Here is a 20360-nt window from a genome sequence, read left to right as displayed (position 1 = left end):
GCTCACCGCTACTAAGCGGCCTAAAGACTGATGGCTGCATAATGTGGCAAATAAAGAATCAAAAGCATCATGTTTGTCTACTGAAGATACACCACCACTGGCTAACGAGAAGATGACAAGACGTACAGAACAATAACAAACCATGTCATAGTACAGAATGAATCACACAACGAATTAATGGAATGAGAAAAACATTGAGGGTGGCAGTAACCCTCTCAGAGGCTGAAACAGGGAAAGAATAGCAAATGATGCTGGGTCAGAACCCACTGGAAGACCTATCAGAAGATACTGAAAACTCAGAATTCCTTGCAAAAAACCCAAAACAAGTTATTTATACTATCACTTTAAGTGTGCAAAAGCCCCAGTACTCAAACAACAGTCGAGCAGGCACCATGAGGGAAGATCAAGGAAAGAAAGGCAGCCTGGGCACATTCCTGGACCACCAATTAGCAAGGTGACCCACTAATAGAGATCAGAGCCTAAACCGAGTAACAGAATACCTGCCCACACTAACAGTTTCATTAAGAAACCAAAAGTTGAGACAAACCTGACTTCCTTCCTCCATTTTCACTTTACTATATTAAACCCAACCACATTCTCTCCTGTCAGTTCTACCCCTTAACCAAATTTCACCACAGTCTTTTCTCCAAACCCTTCTTTTGCTTTATAATTTCCCATAAAAATCACAGGACCAGCAATTGACACCCCATCTGGGACGGAGAGTTATGTACGACCCTTACTATTGGGAGGAGTTGGGGAAACTGGGGGTGGGGAGAGCAGTGTTATGGAAAACAGCTCATATGTTTCATAGAGTCACGGGTACGTATGTATTAAGCCGGGGTGAAATGTCAATGGTGAGTGAGATTTAGAGAGTGATATTTGACAGGTGGTAACATGCACCACAGATCACCTGTACTTTACAATCTGTTTTGTGAAATGGAATTTAAAAGTAGATCACAAAAAAAGGAAAGAAAGATTCTACTTGCTTTGCATTACGACTCAATTTGAATGCTAGTCTACTACAGAGTAACCAGCCTCTATTCTCACCGGCGACGACCAGGTCGGAAGAAACCAAAAGGTTACCCACCAGCAGAACTCTAAAGCGAAGCAAGTCAAGCCTGAGGGCAAAGGAAAGATCTTTTACTAAGTTTAAGCTCAACAAGATCACCAAAACCAAGTAAAATTATTTGCCTTCGTGAAATTCGTTTTCGATCCTACCCACCTTGATTACAAGCCATCCTACTCCCCCCGACCTTCCACTTCATCTATGGGGGAAGTGCCGGTATTAAAGAGGCTGGGATACATCACACATTATCCAAATAACTTCTTTACAGGAGGCTGGGCAGCCACGAAGGGAGGAGCACCGTAAAATCTGACCAAAATCGAATTGATCCTGTCCTGCGGTCAGAATTTCAAACAGGAAGTGCAGGAACAGGAAGCAGGCTAAGAAGGTGCGAAGGGGCTGCCGTGTGTTTTAGGTGGACTCATGGAGAAAATGGGGGTGGGTTTCTCCAGTACTTTTCACATCATCCGTAAACAGTGAGGATACAAAGTCTGCTGTTGCATTACTGATGGTATACAATACAAATGTCGCTATTTCAAGATAAATCAGAGGTGGGAGGAGCCTAAGCACTGCTGATTAATCAGGAAAATAGTAGGAAGAGGAGAGGGTGCCTGGGAAACCCATCAGTGGATTTCCAGGGAGTAGCCAAAAAACATAAAATATCCCACACTTTGAGCTACATAGAACGAAACGTCCTTACAAAGGGAGAGATCCTTTCTATTAAGGAGCCAATGGCAACTTTTCACATGAGGAAAATGCTTCAGACTGATTCATTTTAAAGCATGACTTTAAAAGAATTTGGCCAAAAATTGCATATTTACATGTATTGAATTATTTCTTTCATTTATTCTTTACTTTTTTCTCTCCATATTTTGGTCGTATTTTATAATTCTTTCTTTCCTCCCTTTCCATTTTCCTCTCGTTAGTTTCTTCCATATTTCGTCCATTATGCTTTCATTTCATCTGTCCTTCTTAGCTTTCTGGACTTTATATTCCCGTTTAATTTTATTTCTTGCTTTCAATCTTTCCTTCTTAATTCCCATTCTTGTTCATCCTCCTGTCCTTTCTTCACCCCTTCTCTCATCCCTTTCTTTTTGTTTGTCCTATATTTGCTAATTCTTTATTTTCTTTCCTGTCATTGCCCTTACACCAGGCATCCATTTCTTCTTTCCATTATTTCATTACATTTTCTGCTTTCTTTCTAACTTCCCTTCCTTTTAAGGTCTCGCTGAGACAGCGAAAGCTGTCTCTTTGAGACATTTTGTAAGTGAGATTTTGAAAGTGCTTCCCCTGGCATAAAGCTACAGTGCACGAGGCGTGCACGCGCGCAAAGCAGCCATATGGCTTTACGTCGCTCTCCCTCGTAGCCCCTCTCCGCCCCCTTCCCTGCTGCTATTTCACACCAATTTATCAGAACTCGCGCTTCTCTCCCCCACCCCCCCACCATCGCGTCTCGCGCGTCCAATGCTTGAACTCGCGCTTCTCTCCCCCACCCCCCCTACCATCGCGTCTCGCGCGTCCAATGCTTGTTGGCGTTTGTTATCTGCATTTTATGCTTCCCCCCACCATCGCGTCTCGCGCGTCCAATGCTTGTTGGCGTTTGTTATCTGCATTTTATGCTTCCTCAACACTACTTATTGAAGCCATTCCTTCAGTTTTCCTACATTTCTGGGACACGTTGGCTGCTTTAGTACATTTCAGTGCAAATTCGGGTCTTTTTTTAATATTTGCAATTTGTTACGGGATGTCTCGTGGAGTTAAATACTCGCTACTGAGGTACGTGGTGAACTGCAGTCAGAACTTTGAATCACGACTCACTTTTCCGAAGTTTGTAAACTGAGTGCCATCGCAATGGGCAGTACCAGCCCCTTTTATTTACAACACTGAGAAATAGCAGAGACATGGTATATTGGCCCGAGAGCATCAAAGCGCTTTAGCCGAGCACCAGTTACATTACACAAAGTTATGTCACGGGGAGATGAAGTGATTTGCCCAGGATCACAGAATGTTGAGCCAAAACCGGTACTCGAACCTGGTTCCCCAATTCTAAATCCGGCAGGTCCTTCTCTTAGGCCACATCTGCTCAGTATTTACTTGAAACACTAAATTAATAAAAATGTCATTCTAAGATGCTTGGCAAGCCTCACAGGTCGGTTAACATCAGGGACACTGTGCAGGCCTGCCAAGCCTCTCTGGGGCCCACAAACATCATCCTTCTGGAGGACACGACATGGCCACGCCCCATTCGGTAAATGCATTTCTCACACAAAGTACACACTGTCCTCGTGTGTGATCCTCTGCATTAGAAGCCACAGTTCATGTGACACTTCTCATTCCTTTGGGTGCATGGCCTCAGACGAGAATCCGCCCCCAATCTACACTCCCTGCTTCACGCTTCCAAGTGCAGATTTTCCGTTTTTCGGGAATCCCAACGCTTACTGGAGTGTCCTTGGAAAACTAGGGTGAACTCCCTTTTCGTTTCTGCCAAGCCATGTCCTCAAATCCAGACCGGTGAGCATCATGCACACAGAAGTGACCTTGCATTGGTGCAAATGCGCATCAGGGTTTCTCTCAAATATTTATGACCTATGCAAAAACCCTCCCCTTTATTGTTTTGTGTTGTTTTTTTTCAGCTTTCAATAGCGCGAACTCGACCCGAAGGAATTGGAGCGCTTTGCACAAGCACCAGTTACGTTACACAAGAACACATTCATTTTGTTTGGCACGGGGAGTGATTTGCCCAGAATCACAGGATGTTGAGCGTCAATGCTGAGACTCCAACCTGGTTTCCCAGTTCCAAAGAGAGCTGCTCTGGCTGTTACGCCGGCTTCCTTTTTGTGAGGTGGTTCCTACCCATTCCTACCCTGGATAGGGATTTACTCCTGCTTCAGGCGGATGAACTCTCCATCACCAGGTTCCAAAATCAGCACCTCTGGCCGTTATGCCACACACCAGCCCCCCCCATCCCCCTTACCTCCCCTCTTTCATGTCTGTTACCTCTTCTTCCCTACCTTGCTATTGTCTCTGCCTCTCTCCCCCACATGCTTTCTCTCTTTTATTTGCCCCTCTACCTTTTTCCTCTTTTCATTCTCCTCTCCGTCACCCTCTGCATATTTCTGCATCTCTTTTTCACGCCTTTCTCTGCCCCATCTTATCTTAGTCTTTTCCCTCTTTCACCATCTTCTCTTCCTCTCTCTCAGCTGGCCTACCCTTGCTTTCCCCTTCTCTCACTGTTCACTCTCACTATTCCAACACTCTGTCTCTCCATCTCTGTTTATATCCTTCGGTCCTCCTTTCTCACCATCATTTCTCACTCAGTTTCACTCTAGTAGTGCAACAGTCTGTGAACTATAATTCTACATCCACTAGCACAGTGCTGCTTCTGGCACTATCATTCAAGGTCAGCTGTCACATTCTGATGGGGAGTGTAGGTTTGCTAGTTTTTTTCATCGTTAAATACATCCAGCTATATGTGAATGTTTGCTCAATACTCCAATGTGTAATACAACTACAGAACATAAACCTATTGTGGCTTGTACTTCTGTCAGCGGTCTATTTTATAAATGTGAAGCCTCCTCAGAATGGTATGTAAAAATTATCTTTTGTCCTGAATTTTGACACTTTGGCCTGAATTTTTATTATCAATGTCCAGAATGTGCCCTCTTGCCAGATGGTCACCCTAGTCCCTAAAGGATAGGACTCTGGGGTAGTTTGCTTAGCCCACGGCTCCCAAGGACAGCAGAAAGGATGTATGAGTGACAGGCCATGGAGAACAAGTGGGCGTGCACGAGAGGTCATCAGTGAAGGGTCACAAAACAGGGGTTGTCAGGGCACTGAGCAGTCCCGTTCCAAGTCTTTCAAAGTTACTGGCTTTACTCCAGGGTAAAACTGTACTTATCCTGCAGAGGGAGCTCCCACTACAGGTCAGAAAGCCCCTGATTCAGTGTCTGCACCCACCCCATAAACAGAACAGAATGTGTAGTTGTAAAGCGCACGTTCACCTAGAAGGTTATCTTGGCGCTGAATAACAGATGTTTATTGTCACCCAACTCAATGATACTCATTTTATCGACCTCGGAAGAATGAAAGGCTGAGCAAACCCACCAGGATTTGAACCTGTGACCATGATAGGCGCATTAGTCAACTAAGCCCCCTTCCCGGCAAAACAAACATTTGCAATGCAATAGGTCTCGCATTTTCATAACTTTGACCTATTGGTATTGTAAATGACAATGCCTTTTATTATTGCAGGTTTTTTAAAACACATAAATAAAAGGCATTGTCATTTACAATGTAAAAAGCCAAAATCTCGCAAATGAAAGACCTATTGCATTGCAAATGCTTGTGTTGAGTCTGCACCCATGGACCGCGCTGAATATTATCCGGATGGGTATGCAGATGGAGGCGAGAAGAAAGGCTCCTAATTATGGGGGTTCTAGGGATGTACAGGGGTGTCTTCCAGCTCTGACAGGCCTGGGGCAGGGAATCGGAGGTCGGGGGCAGCATCGATGCGCATCTGTTAGCGCCATCACACGAGAGTTTCTCTTTTCCTCACTCTTGCCGCGACGTGAGTTGACATGCTAATGTGCGGTTCAGGCAGCACCCTCCTTACACTTGAGAATGGCCCAGCAGGAGGATATCAGGACGGGGCTGCAACCTTTGACCCTCTCATTCTTTAAGAATGTAGTAATCTGACCCTTTTGTGCTTTTGAAAACAGTCAGGGAACACATGCACCAGGCCAAGTAACTCTTAACCCAAGGGCTGTTATTTACTCAGTGAAAACTGTACTTTTTCAATCTAATTTCAAAGTACACCGTGTGAGTATATATGTTCGTTTGTGTGTGTGTGACCATATATGTGCGTCTATATGCATGCGTGTATGTCACTCTCAGTCAGTTCTAAACTCAATTATCCCAAAGGGTGGAACATGTACAAGCAGTTTACAAAAGTGAAGCTAAAATGCGACATGTTGTTGTCACGTGTTTACTTGAAGCGGCATCGCACTCGGATTTAAATGTAAAAAAGTCTTTGCAAAGCAATAGGTCTCGCATTTACGCGAGTTTAAGGTATTAGCATTGTAAATAACAATGCCTTCTTATTTACATTTCATGAAACAAAAATAATAGGCATTGTCATTTACAATGCCAATAGCTTAAGCTCGTGTAAATGCGAGACCTATTGCATTGCAAATGCTTGTTTATCTTGCTACTCCTTTTTCCAAGTTTCATTCTCTCCTTCCACCACCATCCCTTTTCCCTTTCCACCCTTTACTCCTTCGTTCTATTCTTCTTTTGTGCCTACGTTCCATCCAACTTCATTTTAACTTTCCTTCTTTCTTTTCTTATTTACATTTTTCCTTCCTTCCTTCCTTATGTGTCATTGTGTTTGCCTCTAACAACTTAGAGAGAGCCAAGCAAGCAACATAAATCACATTTATTTGGCATATTAAAGGTAGTTTCATATAACTTGTTGCTATTTAGCCAGTTGTGCTGTCTGTCTGAACTATGCATGTTACTTACAACTTGCAGTAATTGTTGATACTTAGATATTTGGCACTTTTTTGTGTTGAGCAACTTCGTATTCTTAACATGAAAAGAATACTACAGTATTTTCCAGGACAATTCCCAAGTAATGTATATGCGTAAATCAGGGCTGTACAGCTGGCTGCCAGCAAGTACATTGTGGACGTGGAGCCCAATCGAGTGGATCTTTCATTCGACCTTGAGCTAAGTACTGCTACCTCCTCCACATTTTATAAAGCAATGCCATTGTTTTTTTAAGCCTTTGGATGGCAGCCTGTCAAACCAATGTCAAGTGTCCGTGCAGGGCGGCAACACAACCAATCACCAAGTGGCAAAAGCACACGGTGATGCAGTTGTGTTGATGGTGCGGAAATGTATTTATTTATTATTTAATTAGAAAGTTTTATATAGCACCAGCATGACCCTTGCAGGTTCCAGGCACTTTACAATTGTTCAGAGACAATAGAATCCATAATTTCATAGTATAGAAAAATACAGAATATGGTAGCACCTTAGATAAGGGAAGGTGCAACACAATGTCAGCAGCAATAGGTCAAAACAAAATCAAAAATATAACAGGAGGAGCAGTAGTCATGGGAGTGATTGGAGTGTCATTAACAGTACGAAGAGAGGATATCCTAGAATCTATGGCAGAAATGTGTTCATAAGTAGAGATTTACCTTCTTTTTTGAAAGATGCAGTTGAGGGAATCAGTCAGAATGATGAATATCCGCCATGGTGGCAGCCAAGCTTTAGGTAAAGCTGTCCGATGAACAGCAGTGGTTCACTTCTGGTAATCCAGCAAGTAAGGGCTAGGATGGGAACCTGGTCGGATGTGGCCACTCGTGTAACATTGACGATACTCGTTAGTAGCTCCAGGTGATTTTCCTTGATCAGTTGCAGCTCTCATTACAGAAAAGTTTGGGAATCCCTGGTGAAGAGCTATTTGAAATTCTTGTTTATCATATATTTTCTATGATTGTATTTAATTCTGCAATATGGAGGGGAGGAGCTTAGCGCGCATCCAAGATGGTCGCGTGAGCACAGGGCTCCCCGGACCCTACCCACTCCTCGCAATTTATCCTGATGATATCCTGATTTCTTGGATGGGCTTTTGAAGGTGAACCTAGACTGAGTCCATAACTCCTTTCAGAATTTGAATCGGACTTGGGGGACCAAAATTACAGCATTTTGAACTTTTGAGGCCCATCTCGGGGCAGTGCCGGGGACTTGGTGAGCTGTGGATCCGGGACGTAGTTGAATAACAACGGCATTGGGACCTCACCAGTGGGCGTCCCCCACTTTCAGTTTCGCTTTTGGTTTCTGGCATGGTCTGATTGAGGGTCTGTTCCGCTCTGCCGGGGACCAGTCCAGTCTGGTGTCATCACTGCTTTCTCCCTACGGAGTACTGAGTCAAGTCGTGACTTTCTCCGGTCCCCACGGCCCAGCTTCTCGGCCGGTTGGTGCCCGGCCGACCGGCGGCCATTTTCACTCGGTCCTGCGGGCCCCTCCGGGGTGCATCTTCCACCATGACGGGCAGGGGTGAACCCGAGAAGCGGAAGACCAAGACGTCTCTTTGCGGGGGACAGTTCCAGACAAATGTTATGGACCGCTACACTCAAGCCAAGGGATCCCCAGGGCTCTCCAGCACTGCCCCGGAGGATGCTAGAGACGGCCCATCTGTCCCTGTCGACTTGTCCCTGCAGGACATTATGGGCGCCATTACCAGTATGAAGGAGACCATCGGCCAGCAGTATGAGGCCCTGGCTCGTAAACTTGACACGGTCGCCATCGATGTCACTTTAATCAGGGATGACCTGTCCAAAACTAAACGAGAAGGTGAAGTCATTGGATTTGACGACCACCAGCCTCACGGCCGATGTGTCGGAACTTCGAACAGACCTTGGCGCCCTGAAATCGGCAAACGACTTGATGTCCCATCGGTTGGATGATTTTGAGAACCTGGCAAGACGCAACAACATCCGCGTCATAGGTGTTCCGGAGAATCCCGAGACTCGTTCTGTTGACCTCCTGATCGAAGAGCTAATCCTCACCCATCTTGCCCCGTCTGGACTTAGCAAGTTTTTTGCTGTGGAGCGTGCACATCGTGTCCCGGGCAGTAAGCCTAGGCCTGGCGCTCCCCCGAGGCCTATCATCGCCAAGCTTTTCCATTTCAGGGACCGAGATGCGATCTTGCAGGCCTCGAGGGTGCACGGCCCGGTGAAATTCGAAAACTCCTCAGTCAATTTTTTCCCGGACTTCACTCAACTCGTTCAGAGACAGAGGATGGGCTTTCAGGGGGTTAAGCGATGTCTTCAGGACCTGGGCTTGAAGTATGCGATGCTCTTCCCTGCCTGGCTTCGAGTGGAACATGAGGAGCGGACCTTCTTTTTTGAACGACCGGACAATGCGAGTGACTGGTTGGATTCCCTGCCTGGTCGGGGCGATCGAGCGGGGCACTCTGGCGGTGCCGAGGGTGGTGAGCCTCTACAGAATTTACTTTTCGGTTCCTAACCTTGATACTCGGACATTACTCAGTTGGGTTCTACCTCTCTTGTATATTTTGTTTTATAGTAGCTCTCGTCTGGGTGGCGGGTGGTGGCTGGCCTTCCTCCTCCTCCGGGGTCTTTTTGTAGAATGGGATTGTTAGGGCGACAGGCACACTGCATTTTGGGGTGGTTTTACAGTTTGCAGGGGTGCAGGGAGGGGGGAGTTGTAACGGGTTTTGGTGGGGGTGTTTGTGTTTGGGGGTGTTTTTTTTTCTCTCAAGGCGGCATATTTGTTCTTACTTTGTTTCCGGTGTCCTGCTTTCTGTGGGGAGACTCCTGCTACTTTTGTGGGGATGGGGGGTAGTGGGTTGAGGTTGCTAACTTGGAACGTCAATGGATTAGGGGATCGTATCAAACGGGGTGTTGTACTACAATATTTGCGTCGTCTGGCGCCTGATGTTGTACTCCTGCAGGAAACGCATTTGGTTGGCAATGTGTGTCATGCTATGAATAGGTGGGGATACCGACTGGTTGCACACTCCGGGTTCACCTCCGGTTCCAGGGGGGTCGGTATTCTTGTTCGGTCTTCCCTCCCACTAGAGATTGACAACGTCATCCTTGACGACAGAGGGCGTTATGCCGCCCTAACTGGGAGGTGGGAGGGTAGGACCCTTTCTTTAGTCACGATATATGTCCCCCCGGGCCTCCAGACCTCCACTTTCTCTGATGTTGGTCGGATGTTGCTGGAACTCCCGGATAGTCTTCTCTTCATGGGTGGTGACTTTAATTCTGTGCTATCCAGCGACCTGGCTCGTCATCCCCCCAGGGCCCTTCCCGTTTCCCAATCATGGCTTGGTGGGTTCTTGGACACTTTTGGGCTGGTGGATTGTTGGAGGTTGATGCACCCGACGCAGTGTCAGTACACCTTCCACTCCGGGGCGCATGGGAGTCTCTCCAGGCTTGATTACTTCCTTATGCCCGCGGCCCAGGCCACCCACATTGGTGAGGTTCGACACTTGGCCCGGGGCATCTCAGATCACTCCCCTGTGTGGCTGCATTTCAATACGGGGATGCAGGCCGCGGGGCGGATCGCCCCCATTAACCCTTGGCATCTCCGTAGCCCTTAGACTCGCGATAGCCTCCTGAAGTCGCTCGACCACTACTTCTTGGAGAACGAGGGGTCTGTCTTGTCCTCAGTGTCCTTGTGGGAAGCCTTTAAAACGGTCATACGGGGCCAGGCCCTCTCTTTAATAGCTGAGACCAAGAAAGCTAGGAATGGGGAGGTCGCGGGGCTTGAGGCTGAAATACTGGAGTTGGAGGCTGAGCTAGACTCGGGTGTTACTCATGAGGGGCTTCATGCCCTTAGCTTGAAACAGTTTGAATACAAATCCCTTGTCACTGATGCCGCCAAGACATTGTACAGGGAACAGCAAGGTAGACTGTATGATGTTGGGGATAAGGCGGGTAAACTGATTGCTTGGCTTGATAAGAAGGAGAGAGTGAATCGCGTGGTCCCTGTGCTTCAGAACCCCGACGGGGTGCGTGTGACTGACCCTGGCGAGATTGTGGACTGTTTTGCTGACTATTTTCGTGTGATCTACTCCCCGGTGTCCGACAGAGACGTGGCTGACTCTTGTTCCCTGTTGAGGGATATTGCGCTGCCTTGCCTGTCTGAAGAGGATCGAGAATGCATGGATGCGTCGTTGTCAGCCGACGAGATCGCGGCCGCGATTCGTTCCCTTCGTACTGGTAAGGCTATGGGCCCCAATGGCTTGCCCATTGAATTGTACAAATTATGCCCTGATAAAGTGTGGCCGTTTCTCCGCGATATGTTTTTGGAGTCGCGTGAGCTCGGTTCCCTCCCTAGTGACCAACGTCTGGCTACCATAGTTGTGATTCCTAAGGAGGGCAAGCCTCGTGATCGTTGTGCCTCATACAGGCCCATTTCCCTATTAAACGCTGAACCGAAGATTCTTGCCAAGGTCCTCGCTAATCGCTTACTCGCTGTTATCTGCGACTTGATTCATCCGGATCAGTCCGGTTTCATTCCCCACCGGAACACTGCTCTCAACCTGCGGCGTTTGCATGGCGTTCTCGCCAGGGCGGAGTTTCTTTCCGAGCCGGCCATCTTGGCTTCGTTGGACGCCACGATGGCCTTTGACACGATCGAATGGCCATACCTCTGGGCCGCACTGGCGAAGTTCGGTTTCGGGGCGGGATTTATCAGTTGGGTGAGACTTTTATATACGGATCCGCTAGCTCAGGTTGTTGTCAATGGGAGGGAGTCCCAGCCCTTCGCTCTCGGGAGGGGCACTAGGCAGGGGTGTCCATTGACCCCCCTGCTCTTTGCTCTTGCTTTAGAACCGCTCGCAGCCTGGCTCCGATGGGAACCGTCGATAAGGGGTATTCAGTGGGCCCCTGGCTTTGAGGACCGAGTCTCGTTGTACGCCGACGATATTCTCTTGTACCTCACCTCCCCGCGTGAATCCCTTAATGTCCTTTTTGATCTCCTCACTTCTTTCGGGAAAAACTCCGGGTTGACTATTAATTGGTCCAAATCTTGTGTGTATGTCATTTCCGGTGGCCTTCCCCCCCCTGCCGAATAGGTTTCCCATCCAAATTTCGCAATCCGGTTTCAAGTACTTGGGGGTCTATGTATCGTTGGACCCGGCGGTCCGCCATGAGCATAATCTCCTTCCTCCTCTTCGGCGCTTGAAGTTGGATGTGGCCCGCTGGCGTAGGTTGCCGTTGTCGCCACTCGGTCGAGCGGCACTTTTTAAAATGATGTCACTACGCACTCCAGAACTCCTTTGACATTATTCCGGCGGCTTATTTCCGGGAGGTAGAGGGTTTGCAGAGGAGGCTGATTTGGGATGGTCGCGCTCGTATAGCTCTCGCAAAACTGACTCTCCCCTGGTACGACGGGGGCATCGCGCTCCCGGATATCAGGAGGTATTATTGGGCCTCCCAGCTGTCCGCTATCAACCATGCTACTTACGCACCGGGTCCGAATCCGGCTTTCGAGATGGATAAATATCAGTTGCCTGGTGGCGACTTCAACAGAGCACTCTACTCTCGGGCGGCTGGGAGGAACCTAACGGGACCCACTAAGATTGCAGTACATGTGTGGAGGGATGCTAATGTTGCCATGGGTTGGAATGAGCGCCTGACACGAGCGACCCCCTTGTTTGCGTCGGACGGATTGGGATGCCTCTGGACAACGAAAGGCTTTGAGAACTGGGATATGATTGGCATCAGCAGAGTGGGTGACCTCTGGGTGAAAGGTGCGGTCAAATCCTTTGCGGTGCTTCAGAGTGAGTATGAGTTGAGTGAGAGGGAGTTCTTCAGGTACGTACAGGTTCGCCACGCTCTGCTGTCGGCCTTTGGGGCAGGTACCACGATCCCCGCAGCTTCCCCACTCGAGGACCGTATACTTGATGGTCATCTGCCCAATAGTACGATTTCCTTAATTTATAAGAAGTTAATTAATAATCAGGCAGACCTCCTTGTGCATCTTCGGGAGGCCTGGACCGGAGACGGGTTGGAGTTGGACGACGAGGACTGGCAGTCTGCACTGTCCTCCCCGAAGGAGGTCGCCATTCCAGCCCGTCTCCGTCTTGTCCAGCTAAAAATTCTTCACCGTGTGTATGTGACGGGTCCTCGGTTGGTTGTGATGGGTTTTTCTTCGGATGGGCTGTGTAAGCGCGGCTGTGGATTGAGTGCCACCTTCCTTCATATCCTTTGGGAGTGTCGCGAGGTCGAGGCTTATTGGCGCCGTGTGCATGCGGTGATGGAGGATGTCACTGAGGTCGCTCTGTTGCCTGAGGCTCGTCGATGTCTGCTGAATGTATGGGAGCCTAATGACTACAACGTTGCCCAGGCCCGGTGGGCGGCACTTGGGAACATGATTGCAAAGAGGGATATCGCGCAGCTTTGGGGTTCCCGACGGCCTCCCACCGTGTCAGTGTGGAAGGAGAACATGGATTGGTGCATGTTCAGAGAGAAGACGGTATATCTGGTTCGGGGCAAGCCTGGGGCGTGGGGTAAAATTTGGGGTCAATGGAACGCCTACCGAGGTAACATTTGTACGTCCCCTTTTGAAGATACTTCTGACATTCCTCTGTCCCCCTGATCCTGGGGTTCCCGGAATACTGTACTTGTTATGTGGATGGTTCTGACTTCCCCCCCGGGTTGACTTTATTGACCTCCTGATTCTTTATCTGGTATGGTGGGGTCCCCCCGTCGGCGCTCGGCACCATTTAGATTGTTTCTCGCCTTGAGTTTTTTTTTTTTTTTTTAGTTCTCTTCAAAATTTAAAAATGTCTGTATCCTGTCTAACTTTTGAGTTGCCGAGAATAATTCTATATTCCTGCTGTGCCTTTGGAGATCAGTTGCTGCTCTGCGACGCTATGTAATTGACTGTCACAAACTAGCGGCCGTGCCTGGTGGTTGTAGGCCCGTGTCTGTAATTTTGACTCTCTGCACAATAAAGTTTTTGAAAAAACAAATTCTGCAATATGATGTAAGACTAAAAAAAATTGGATGCACAGGCCAAAAAAAAAAACAGAGTAGCACAGCAATTCCATAGAAATCAGGTGTGTCAGCAGACAACAGGATTATATAGTAACTTCAAAACATGTTTCTGCACGAAGTCACATTTGCAGTACAGCAGTGTATCATAATGAGGGATGCGCAAGTCGTCTATGGAGATAACAGAGCTTTCAGTAGAGGGCTGATGGCGAGGGATATATTGATGTACACAAAGCTCTGGAGCCTATCCAAGTGCAAGAGGGCCAAGTGGAGGATGTTGTGGACTTTGTTAGGGTTGGGTGTTATTGGATTGCTGGGATAAGTCTCATTTTGTTTAGTTTTGTGTTGAATATGGTTGTATTGGCTGCCGATGGTTAAGTAACGAAAGAAAAGAATAACCTCTGTTCTGGTTCTAGTTGTGACAAAGTTCTATCGCAATCGATGTTTCAGGTCTTCGTGAGAGAACACGAGATCTCTCTCAATGACTGATTAGGGACTGAGCTGTAAGCCCGGATGATATGAGCCAGCAGTTAGAGGACCTAGGATTGGCAGGGAGGGAAACAACCCCATCTATTTTGTTCTCGAGTGAAGTCTGTTGAGCTGCTGCTCGCCAAGAATCCAAGGGTCTGGGCTGAGCTACTGGGTGCCAAGAATTCCCCAGCTCATGTGCAGTTTTCATATCGTTTTTGTTTACAATACATTTCAACTGTGTGAAGGCAGCAGATGTTCCCCGTGGAATTCACAACTCGTTTCAATCTAAGGATTCAGAATGGGAAATAGCACTTCTATGTTTTTGCGACTTTCACTTCTTAGACCAAGGCCCAAATAAACAATTTTTACAGGTCGCAAATGCAAAATCTGGCCTTTTGTGACTGCTAAAAAGGGCTGCAGTATGTACAAACCCTATTTTACAAGTCGGTAACCTATTACCGACTCGCACAATAGGGTCTGCGAGTTGCTATTAGGAGGGGGCGAGCCAAGGGCGTCCCTTCCTAATAGCGACTCGCAGGGGGATGTACGATTGTTTTGCAACCACACTGCTGTTTACCACCTACTTTAAGTAAGTGATAAGTCTGTTGCAAACAGGAAAGCGGTCCCCAGGGTACCCCTTCCCCTTTGTGAATGCGAGCAAAAATATTTTTTAAGAGCAGGGAGTGGTCCAACAGACTACTGCCTGCCCTTGAAAAATTAAAGAAAAACTTTCTTTTTTTCTTTCAAACGCATCCCATTTTCCTTCAAGGATAACGAGCTGCATTTGAAAGAAAAATGTTGCTTTATTTAAAAAGCAAACAAAGATATGGTTGTCTGCTGTGCCCAACAGACCACTATCCCTCTGACTGTAGCCCATTCCCAATGATTCGCAAATTGCAACCTGCTTCATGAATATTGACGAGACAGGTCATCAGCGACCTTATTGGGAATCGCTAATTGTGTCTGAGTCACATTAGTACATTCCATTTTGCGAGTTGCAATTTGCGACCCGCAAAACGGAATGATCATTCATACATCTGGCCCAAAGTGCCTACCAAGTCCTGAAAATGTATTATGACTGTGTGCACCAGGGTTTGCACTTTTCACCTCTGTTTTAATCGCAGCCACTCAGATACTCTGTATTTTTCAGGATACTGAGATGTGTGGCTGTGTGTCTGTGTACACTTCTATAGCAGTAAAGTAGGTGCATTACATGACACCCTCAAGCAGTCATTTTTAAAAAATAACTCGAAAAAGAGTAACAAAGCTGGTACCTTCACTCATCTCATAGATAACTGGTGGAATGAGCACGTGACACATCACTGTTGACCCGAGGGATCAGCACCACTGCACTAAACTCACAGCACCTGACAATACTGTCCTTTTGGGTTCATGGCAAGCATGGTTACATTGACTTCACTGCACACGTCATCATACTGCAGCTTCAAGCTCAACACCACTGCATTCACCAGACAGCAATTTCCACTGCATGGCCAACGCAACTGCATTCACTTCCCAGCACGTCAGCACTTCTAGAAAGTCCCAGTATTAGGATTTCCAAATGCTTTCTCATTAAGGACCAAAGTAGCCTTGTAATTTGTTGTGAAATTTATCTGGAGTTTTCATTTCAGGCTACGCGTGCAGTATATATATTCTGCAAATACAGCACTGTTCAGACCCTCGCTTGCTAAAATCCTGGCCACTAGAAGTATGAGGATTTTGCTGACATGGCCTTTTCCGAATAGTTATGAATTTTCTACACTTGCCACATAATCCATCATGTGCTGCATAATGTGCAGATTTTAACAAAACCATTTCCTGCTCAAACAGACAAAAGTTACCAAAGATGCGTTAACACGTGCTGCTAACGCAGGGAAGGCCCTTTGTAAAGTTTGGCTGGTCATTCTATTTTTATTTTTTCTTATTGCTGCATCTGGGTGTCAGACTGGTACTAACAGCCAGACAGTTTTAACATGTGTAAAAATGACAAAATAATGTGGCAATACTATCAAACAATCTGCCACATTATACCTCATAATGTGCCTTTTCTTATCGCACGATTTAGTTAACACTGCCGCATAATTTGGTCCTTCCTTGCCGCATAAATCCAGTGGCCCTGGCTATAATCGGATCATACTACAAACATTGAGACATTTAATAAAATGTACGAATTAACCATATGCATCCAATTCTTTGAGATTTCATGCAGATCACTCCTACCTGTTGAAGTTAATTTCCGGGTAGGAGGAGTACTCGGACTTGTTGGTCCTGGCGTTGCGACGGGGGAAGGTGCAGAAGAAGGCGTTGGCGAGGAGCGACGCGATCTGCTCTTGCGACAGGGTGATGGAGTGATTCATTTTTTGTTTCAGCAGCGGTATCGGCTGGTGCAAGAAAACGAAAAGCAAGACGGAGGTAATTCATTTAGCAATTCGGGAAACAGGGAGAGAGGAAACAAAATTGCATTTGCCAAATTAATGTGTGAGTAAGTTCAGGACGGCCAGTGGGTGCTTAAATCTACAGCACCATTAAAGTCAAGAGCCATTTATCTGGGATGATTGGGAAAAGACTGTTTGACAAACTGCAGATTCCTAATCAATAATAATAATAAACAGGGCAGCAGAGCGCGGCGCGGCGGGGAAACATGCCTGCTCTGCCGACATCAAGTGGTATGTAAGGGCTTCGCCAGCAACTGGAAATCAGCGCCGAGCCGACGCTTTGAGAAAAGTGCGGCCTGATTTTACGGAATTCCTGTCACTGAAGAAGGTAAACAAGGAACGATAACCTGGAAAATGTAAGAAGCGCTGATGTCAATGAAAGACATTTCCAGGGGAAATACACACATAAATGCATCAGTATCAGCGCTATCTTTTTAATAACTTCAAATGTTGATGGTGGTTTGTTTCAATATTTTCTAGAATTTGAGTGGTCAGGCAATTTGGGCCATCCTGTCAGCATGTGTCAGCCCACACAGTGTGGCATGCAAGCTAAGCCATGCAGATCTGCGGGAACGGATACTATACACATTTGCAACTTTTTTATTTTTTTTTAGCTGAAGATGTTAAGATGATTATGTCATGTGCATTTGTGGAGAGAGCACCTGTTACCATGGGTATGGGCCCACAGAACGTTCAATGTCGTGTTAACCTTGACAGTTCTAGGTGTACCATACCATATCTTGGTAGCTTTAACTCTTCGGAGAAAGGGAAAATGGGCTTGCTTAACTGCCGAACCGCTCTTTGTGGACTGTACAAAAACGAACAAAGTATCTGCCACACAACTTGCAGACAATGACAGCGGGCGATCATGTTTCCGATATACAAGTACACACGGTATGCAGACTTGGGACGCGTTCTTTCTGCGCACCTACATCTCGCCCCCCGCAAAGCAGCGCATAATTAAACAGCACTGCAGTTGAAGGTGGCGAAATGTCTGTGGAAAGGGGGGGGGGCGTTTTAACATAAAAGGAAGGGGAACTCACGGCGGAGCAAACACCAGCATTGTGAGAGGTACATTGTTTGCAAGCGGTGAATTATCCGCACGTTAGTACCCAAAAAGCATTATTATGACGAATGTGAGTTATTTACTCTACCCTATTTCAGCACATATGCATTAGAGAAGTCCAGTGCTTAATTTAAGCCCGCGGTTTCCGGTGCTCGGAACCGGCACTTTATTTTCAACACCAGTACTTATGACAGTCTTCCACAAGGTGGCGCTATTTATCTAAATTAAAGATGAGAACACAACAGTTGTTTATCAATTAAATAAACATTTAAGAGCACTAATAGCTGCTGCCAAAGACATTCTCATAGCTTTGGGGGCTTGGAATAGTCTGAATTGTCACACTTGTAGGAGTGTGATGGTTAGTAGTTGTGTTGGTACTGTCACTGGCAATGGTGGTGCAAGCTGCAGTGGCATGGCACTATTTCTTTTTTCTTTCTTTCCAAATTAAGCACTGGAATAGTCACGACAACACAAATAGCACAGCATTAAACTAAAAAAAACAAAAATACCAATCTTTAGATTTTATTAGTGAAAATCCTATGGTGCATTTGTTCTCAGATCCGCAGAGGTATGTAAAACTACTACTCATAACATCTTACAGGGCAACTAACTGAGTCACTGGCTAATGGCGGATATGTCCTTGGGGCGGGAATGGCTTCCAGGTGTAAAGATGGTCCTTCTTCCACTCTTTAGCAGAGACAAGGTTATCAAATCAACACAGGCCCCTACAGTGGATGCATTAGTTCACTGAGTCCCCACACCCGGCACAGGGAGTCGCATTGAAGCCTCAAAAGCACACAGGAGATGAAGGCCCACAATGCAGAGAGGATGTAATTCTTGGAGCTGTGCAGTGCTGGAGACTGGGGCTTCTTAGAGCTTGAAGATCTTTCGTGAGCAGAGCCAAAAAGCCTTGGTAACGACAAACTGATGCATTGCACAGGGAGGCAGTTCATGTCGGATGAAGAGGGATTACAGTCACCCACGTTGCGGGGAAGACACAGGCCTCTGGGGAACCAACAAACCAACACCTGTGTTGCAGAGCTGGGCGATGTCCGTGGGACAACAGAATCAGCAAACTGGTCGTCGTTATAGAGAAGACTGCGGAAGCAGGGAAGTGACTCCTTCACTCCAATGGAGATTCCTTCTGGCTGGGATGCAGGCTGAGTCCTTGGTGGCTCGGAGGATGCACTGCCACGGAGTTGCAGAACTTGGAAAAGTACAGGGACGAAGACAGCAGGAATCTTCCCACCAAAGCAGTCTTATTGTAGGTCCTGGCTTGAAGAACATTTATTTATTCCTAACAATGGTTCAAGATACTGTTTCCATAGACATGTCATTTTTACAAACAGTCAGTATACCAACAGATTCAATTGTTAAAAAAGAAAGAAGGAGAAAATGGAGAAAAACTATATGGAAAAAACTATATAGAGGAACCCATATGAAAAAGAATTAGAAAAATATATCAATTTTATTCGATTTGTAAATAGTAAAGCAATTAAGACAAACACTGAGAACAATACACTGGTACATAGAAAATGTGCTATACAATATAAAAACCAGACAAGTGACAGACAGAAGGGATTACAAGGGATTACATAGCAAAAAAAGGTTCATGACAAAACTGGAACAACATTTAAGCAAGACGATGCGCCCTTCAATAATTACAGCCAAATATGCGTCGACGGCGTTTCGACCTCTGTATAATTACATGGTCATCATCAGGACAAGGATTTTGGAGCAGCCATTATGTCGTTGGACCTCTCGACTTGCCAGTTTTCAATACACACTTTATAATGGCTGTCCCACACTTATTTACAAAGTCCAGAAAATGAAGTTGTGGGTGCATGGTTATAGGTGTGTGGGTAACCCTGCACGAGCAGAGGTACCCCTACAAACCCACGACTCCATTTACTGGGTTTTGTAGGGGTACCTCTGCTCGTGCAGGGGTACCCACAAACTTAGAACCATGCACCCTACCCTTGGACTGAAGGGCCTACCTTAGGGTTGACTTAAAGATTAAAGTGCAGCGACCGGGATATGAAGAAAACCTTATATCCAAAGTGAAAGGTGCAAGCACCATGTCACGCAGATTGCACACTGACACCAGGCAAAATGTGGGTACACCTACCTACTCTCCTAAATAGTGTATGAACAAAATAAGAAACTAATAGAGTGCATCATCTAACTGGGCAATGTGGATTCAGGCACGGTGATGGTGCTGTACAAACTGGGGCAATGTGCATGTTACATAAAAATCGTGCTTGAATTACAAGAGAAAAGTGGAATCTGCCATGACAGTCGCCTACCTAAAAATATGGATTCTCACACGGCAGCAGTACTTTACCTATGGAATAATATGCAATCATCAAGACAACGGTTCTGTATATCTGGGGCAATATTCATTCTGGTGTAGGAGTCATGGTTTGCATGGCATTGTTTACACATATCGATAATGTGGTCCACACATTATACCAGTACGTGTTTCCTAATGAATACCACCAATGCATGATAAATAACTGCTCAAAACCTGCATCAGCAGCTCCAACACTGTGAGCAACTCATTGCAGAAGTCACAATAAGTAGCGTGGTTTCTTTCAGCACCAAAGACTACATCCGGAAGGCTAGCCTTTTTAGAAGTTTTCCGGGCTAATTGAGATTCTCCCAGGTAGGCTGGCAAATATATACATCTTTGTATTGGACTGATATTTAGTTTGCGCTTATATCATCAAATACTAGCCCAAAATTTGTCAAAGGCTCTTAAAGGGACGCTGTGACGGACTTTA

At 46.4% G+C, this 20360-nt stretch overlaps 1 protein-coding gene across 2 annotated transcripts in view; it reads right to left on the bottom strand.

Moving 5' to 3' along the window:
- Positions 1–20360, bottom strand: part of PARG (poly(ADP-ribose) glycohydrolase) — a 722753-nt gene that overhangs the window by 326856 nt on the left and 375537 nt on the right. For both annotated transcript variants that reach the window (XM_085608405.1, XM_085608413.1), the window contains exon 9: positions 16297–16457. In XM_085608405.1, the coding sequence (XP_085464531.1) occupies positions 16297–16457 (161 nt within the window). The remainder of the gene's footprint in view (positions 1–16296; positions 16458–20360) is intronic.

This window comes from Triturus cristatus, chromosome 1_2 (assembly GCF_964204655.1).
Source record: "Triturus cristatus chromosome 1_2, aTriCri1.1, whole genome shotgun sequence".
NCBI lineage: Eukaryota > Metazoa > Chordata > Amphibia > Caudata > Salamandridae > Triturus > Triturus cristatus.
The sequence above is the reverse complement of the archived record's forward strand: the minus strand, read 5'-3'. Positions and strand labels throughout refer to the sequence as shown.